At 43.1% G+C, this 5,545-nt stretch overlaps 1 protein-coding gene across 1 annotated transcript; it reads left to right on the plus strand.

Annotated features, from left to right (window-relative positions):
• The first annotated feature begins 758 nt into the window (after nt 1-758).
• On the plus strand, nt 759-4,403 carry LOC115146541 (POU domain, class 4, transcription factor 2). Its single transcript, XM_029688629.2, has 2 exons — nt 759-1,582; nt 1,881-4,403. The coding sequence occupies exons 1-2, from the start codon at nt 1,370-1,372 to the stop codon at nt 2,808-2,810; spliced, it is 1,143 nt and encodes a 380-aa protein (XP_029544489.1). The 5' UTR covers nt 759-1,369; the 3' UTR covers nt 2,811-4,403.
• Nucleotides 4,404-5,545: the final 1,142 nt, after the last annotated feature.

A 5,545-nucleotide genomic window follows, 5' to 3' on the forward strand; every position in this document is an offset into this window, starting at 1 on the left:
ATATAGCTCGTCTATTGATTATTTCCATAGCTAATCTCCAAACGAATAAATTCGTCAAGGTGAATTACGCACATAAACAAGATAACGCGGAAGCAGGTCACTTATTGAAAAGCTGTTTCACATAGCCCTAAATTCATTTTCAATCTAGTAATCTTATTTTTTCCCCGACCCCTAATTTGTTTAAAGATGTTCCTACTGTCTTCAATTTGCCTATGCTGCCATAATGAAATGATAGTCAATCATTTAACTTTGATTTATCTTTCCCCAACAGGGATGTCGCTTCATGGAGCAGTCCAAGGTACTTTCCTCATATCCATCCCTAGAAAGACTTTCCTATTTCCTTTATTGCCACATTCGTATCTTTAAACTGAACTCCACTTTGATATTTTTTAGAATGAAACGGCACAATATGAAGAAATAATAATAGAAATGGCTCGGCTATATTTGGTTATTTTCCTCTTTCCATGTGGTTCCAAAATAAATTAGACGAAGAAGGACACAATGCTGGCTGGAGAGCTGTTTGAAATGAATGCCTTGTCGCAGACTGCCCATGCGCAGAGTCCCCAGCGGCTGTGTGGCTAATGAAGAATAATAAATCATGAAAGGTTTTTCAGGTACAGCCGAGAGAGTGTAAGAGGAGAGGGGGAGAGAGAGAGGGGGGAGAGAGAGAACGAAAGAGCGAGCGAGAGAGAGTGTGTGAAAGAGAGGCGCAGAGAGAGAGAGAGAGACACAGCCTGCCCTTCGCCTCAGAGCAGAGGCAGATCGAGTCCCAGCAGCATTGAACGTAGTCGAGGTATCGAGACTGTCACTGGTATCTTAATTACAGTCAATTGTGAAACGGAAACTTTGCAGAAGAAAATATAAACGAATGAGACAATCTTTTTACGGGCGGTTGTGTTTTGGAAATCCGTACCAGGAGGAGAGAAAACAACTTTTTTTCTACTATTAGTTTTTCGTTGCATAATCTTGGAGGAGCTCCCCAAAACAACGACACATCCACGGCGACCAAAATAAGACTCTTGGAGGACGAAATTTAGAGAAAGAACGAACGAGTAATATTAACATTATTTTTTGGTCATCGCGCCACAGCCCATAGCGGAAGAGGTAAACGAGTGCGCAGGCGACATCTCCTCTCCAGCAAAACTACGGCGCGCGGCCATACCTCCATACACAGGGCTAGGTAATAATATATGCGCCAACAACCAGAGAATTGGATGTTCATCTTTCCATATTGTAGCAGCTACAGTTACAGTATATAAGACAGTGTCTTCAGATTCCCGGAGAAGCAACACTGGGCTTCAACTCCAATCGAAGAGGCGGAGTCTTAACTTATTAAAAGGAACTTGCCGAGACTCGGACGCCTGCAAACATGATGATGATGTCTCTGAACAGCAAGCAGGCATTCGCCATGGCCCACGCCAGCTTGCCCGAGCCCAAGTATTCCTTGCATTCCTCCTCGTCCTCCACTTTGACTTCGAATGCGCCCTCCTCGTGCTCGTCTTCCCGACACAGTAGCACCATCATCAGCAGCGGCGGAGGCAACTCGGAGGCGATGCGCCGAGGATGTCTCCCAACCCCACCGGTACGTATTCTGCATAATTACCGCTTAAAGGCACATTTTGACAGCCCCCTTTTTTTGTGATGTTTTTTTCATGTCTGCACAGCAAATCACCCAGCACCTCCATTTTTTCCCTTCCTCTCCCCAACTTATGTATTCAGTCGGGTTTGCCTTAAGTATTAATTTTGATGACCTGGGATGTTGCATGTGTGTTCTTTTTTAGGATTTTTTTTCTCATCTCATTCAGGAAATGTTTTAAACCACGGAGTGGAGTGAGAATTCCCTGCTGACAGTTATGTGTGCATTCTATTTGCAATTGCAGAGCAATATATTCGGAGGCTTGGATGAGAGTTTGTTGGCCCGCGCTGAAGCTCTGGCGGCGGTGGATATTGTCTCGCAGACCAAGAGCCACCACCATCCTCCACACCACAGTCCCTTCAAGCCGGACGCGACCTACCACACCATGAACACTCTCCCCTGCACCTCCTCATCGTCTTCTTCCTCGGTGCCTATTTCTCACCCTTCAGCCCTTTCCGGCCACGGTCACCACCACCATCATCACCATCACCACCACCACCAACCCCACCAGGCGCTGGAGGGCGACTTGCTGGACCACATCACCCCAGGACTGGCTCTCGGGTCCATGGCAGGGCCAGACGGCTCCGCAACTGCGCATCCTGCTCACATGGCGGGCATGAACCACATGCACCAGGCAGCCCTCAACATGGCTCATGCCCACGGGCTACCATCCCACATGGGCTGCATGAGCGACGTGGACGCCGATCCCAGGGACTTGGAAGCCTTCGCTGAGAGGTTTAAACAGAGACGGATCAAACTCGGCGTGACCCAGGCGGATGTAGGGGGAGCCCTGGCCAACCTGAAGATTCCTGGCGTGGGCTCCCTCAGCCAGAGTACCATCTGCCGATTCGAGTCCCTCACCCTCTCCCACAACAACATGATAGCTTTGAAGCCGATTCTACAGGCATGGCTGGAAGAAGCCGAGAAATCACACCGGGAGAAACTCAACAAACCCGAGCTATATAACGGCGGAGAGAAGAAGCGGAAGCGCACGTCGATAGCAGCACCGGAAAAGCGATCACTGGAAGCTTACTTCGCCATTCAGCCGCGTCCTTCCTCAGAAAAAATCGCTGCTATAGCAGAGAAACTGGACCTCAAAAAGAACGTGGTGCGGGTCTGGTTTTGCAACCAACGGCAGAAACAGAAACGAATGAAATATTCTGCATGCGTCTGACTCTGAACACTCGCTCTAAAAAAAAATAATTAAAAAAACTATCAACCTACGTTGAGAGACTGAACACTGTTTAGAGACGATTTGTATTATATTTCTTATCACACACTTTTTCAATCATCAATGACTTGTGCTTTGAACAACCCGAATAATTAATATACATTCAAAATGACTGAAAGCTCAAACCACTACTGCGGTCACGTCTTATTCGCACCAGAAGGGATGTGGAGTCATGTACAGGAGCATTTGAACAGAGCAAGTAAGACCTCTGTTTTTTCTCCACTTAGACCTACTATTCTTCACCCTTTTATGTCAGTTAAGTATTATAGGCTTTAATCACACGTATTTTTTTGGTTTGTGATATTGGTTAATTTATCATAGCCTACAATATTGAACGTACTGAAAAGAATAGTTGTTTACCATGGGAAGATAGGCCTACAGTATTTTGACACAGCACTTGGTCGGTGCCTATTGGCATAGTATTGGTGTGTTTATATTTGTGTCGTAAGGCTACATTTTCCCTCTGAGTTTATTATTATGACGATGCAGTCTGGCATTAATTCTGGGTCCATGAGGGGAAATAGGACAGTACAGTAAGCGCTTGCCGGGTCTTGGAAGCTATTATTAGAGTACTGCCAAACAACGCCGTGTAAATGATTAATTTAGTGGTCACATGACCTTCATTTTGTGTCCCATGTAATTAATTCCACCTATTTCGTTATAAAGTGTGATGAAAAGCTGAAAGATGAAGAAACGTGGTAAGATATAAAGCAAAGACCCAGAGTTTAGGCCCTAATCGAGCAACACTGTTTATACAATATAGCTGGTGTAGGGTTTTTTTTTTATTGCATAAACATCTATCTGGCTGTAGATGGGCCTATAGAAATAGTGGATCAAATGTATGCATTTGATTGGGGTTTACAATTGCCAAATATGATTGTTTTACTACCGTTTACAATAGGGCTACGTTTGTTTTTGCCAGCCAACGTGGGTCTGTTTCTTATGAACTATTTATTAGATGAGGCCGTGTTTACATCATTATATATTTATTGGGATTCCCCCTCCTCTTCCTCCTCCCTCGTTTTGCTTGAGAAAAGCTAATTCTGACAGCAAGTGAAACGTGTTTTCGTATAGGGAAATGACAGCTAAATCTAGACCTATAGTCACGAATTTCATTTAGTTTCTGCTAAACGTTCGAGATGGTACAATCGAGAGATATATGCGATAGTATACTCTTTTAAATTATTTTTATGTATGTTTTTTTCTGGTTATTTATTTGTATAAATATGCGCGTCATTATGAAGTCGTTGCTTGTTAAATTCACCTTGTTTCGTAATGTTTTCTTATTGAGAAAATAACCGTTTCATGGAAGTATACGTGTAAAATGTAAATATTTCATTGGAACCAGTTGCACATAATTATATCCGTACAGGTTTTGCTGTATAGCTGTTTTAGCTGAGGTACCTTCCTTCTGTAATGTCTGTTGCTTTTGGATTCCTGGTCGAATTATTTTTGTATTTATTTATTACATTCATGTATCTTTAAGTTATTTAATAATTGAATTGCAATATGTGTTTCATTAAAGAACAAATTTTAACATTTTATTGGACGTTTTGAATGAGTCTTTTTGTGTAGGCCCAATTCTTGGAAAGAGCGAAATGCTTGGATACTGCATCTGCGTATTGCAATGCATGGTCAATCTAATTTAAAGACTCAAATTGAATTGAGAAATATATTCCTTCAAAGCATCAATGCAATGATCATCCTAAATCTGTCTTTTATGCTGAAAGGTGCAAAGATAGACCATCAAGCATCAATAGATCCTATTTTTACATATCCAATTTCTCTACAAATTCCAGAAAAATCCCATTACTGTCCCACCATGCACTGTAAAAAAGACACGTGTTTTTTTTCTACTGAATGGCTGCCAGCTCGCTCTTGCAGCTCGCGGTAGCCTACCTGAGAACAAATGCTAATATTCTATTAGAGTCTAATCATGGAGTCTATAGAGAACTGGATAGGTCCCTCGAGCGCAGCCCTGCCAGATGTCAGCCCGCCAGAAAAACAGCCTCGCCTGCCAATGTGCCCGTCTCTATTTAAATACACAGTCAAACACTGCTCCGGTGCGAGGCATGATATGGCTTTGAAGCAGGTTAGGCTACACCTTGGTTTGCGCGGGAGGTTCAGCCTGAATTTTTTTTTAAATCAACATTTTGAATAGTGTCATTTCTAAAGCACCGTTCATGTCAGGCCGATGGGGGCTTGGCTGCATGGCTGGTTTTGACTAGATAGAGTGCTTATGTCAAAATGGACTATGGGTATAGCAGGTTAGGAGAATTTACGCGGCGGGTTAGGATAATTAGGTTATGGTTAGGAAAAGGATGAGGAAAAGGATGAGGGTTAGGACTAGCCTAAAATACAAAAAAATGTTGATGTCAATTTGACATAAGCTTTACCTAATGTAGACATGACCTGCATGGCTTGCTGACTGTCTGCTTGGAACGTTTGAACGTTCTATGGGGTTTTCAGTTCTGCAGCTTTCAGCACCACGGATAGCTCCCATTCTACCTGAGGGAGAGAGGAGAGGAAACGGGAGCCAGCCGCATCCTATTTGCACTTCTGAAATCTGTCCTCCACATTTTAAAGAGAGTATTTATAGCAGCAGAATGTATTTGCATGTGATTATTTTTGAAAAATCTAATTTGATTATAAATTGTAATTGAAACAGTGAGGGGGAA

The sequence above is a fragment of the Oncorhynchus nerka genome, linkage group LG11 (assembly GCF_034236695.1).
Source record: "Oncorhynchus nerka isolate Pitt River linkage group LG11, Oner_Uvic_2.0, whole genome shotgun sequence".
Lineage (NCBI taxonomy): Eukaryota > Metazoa > Chordata > Actinopteri > Salmoniformes > Salmonidae > Oncorhynchus > Oncorhynchus nerka.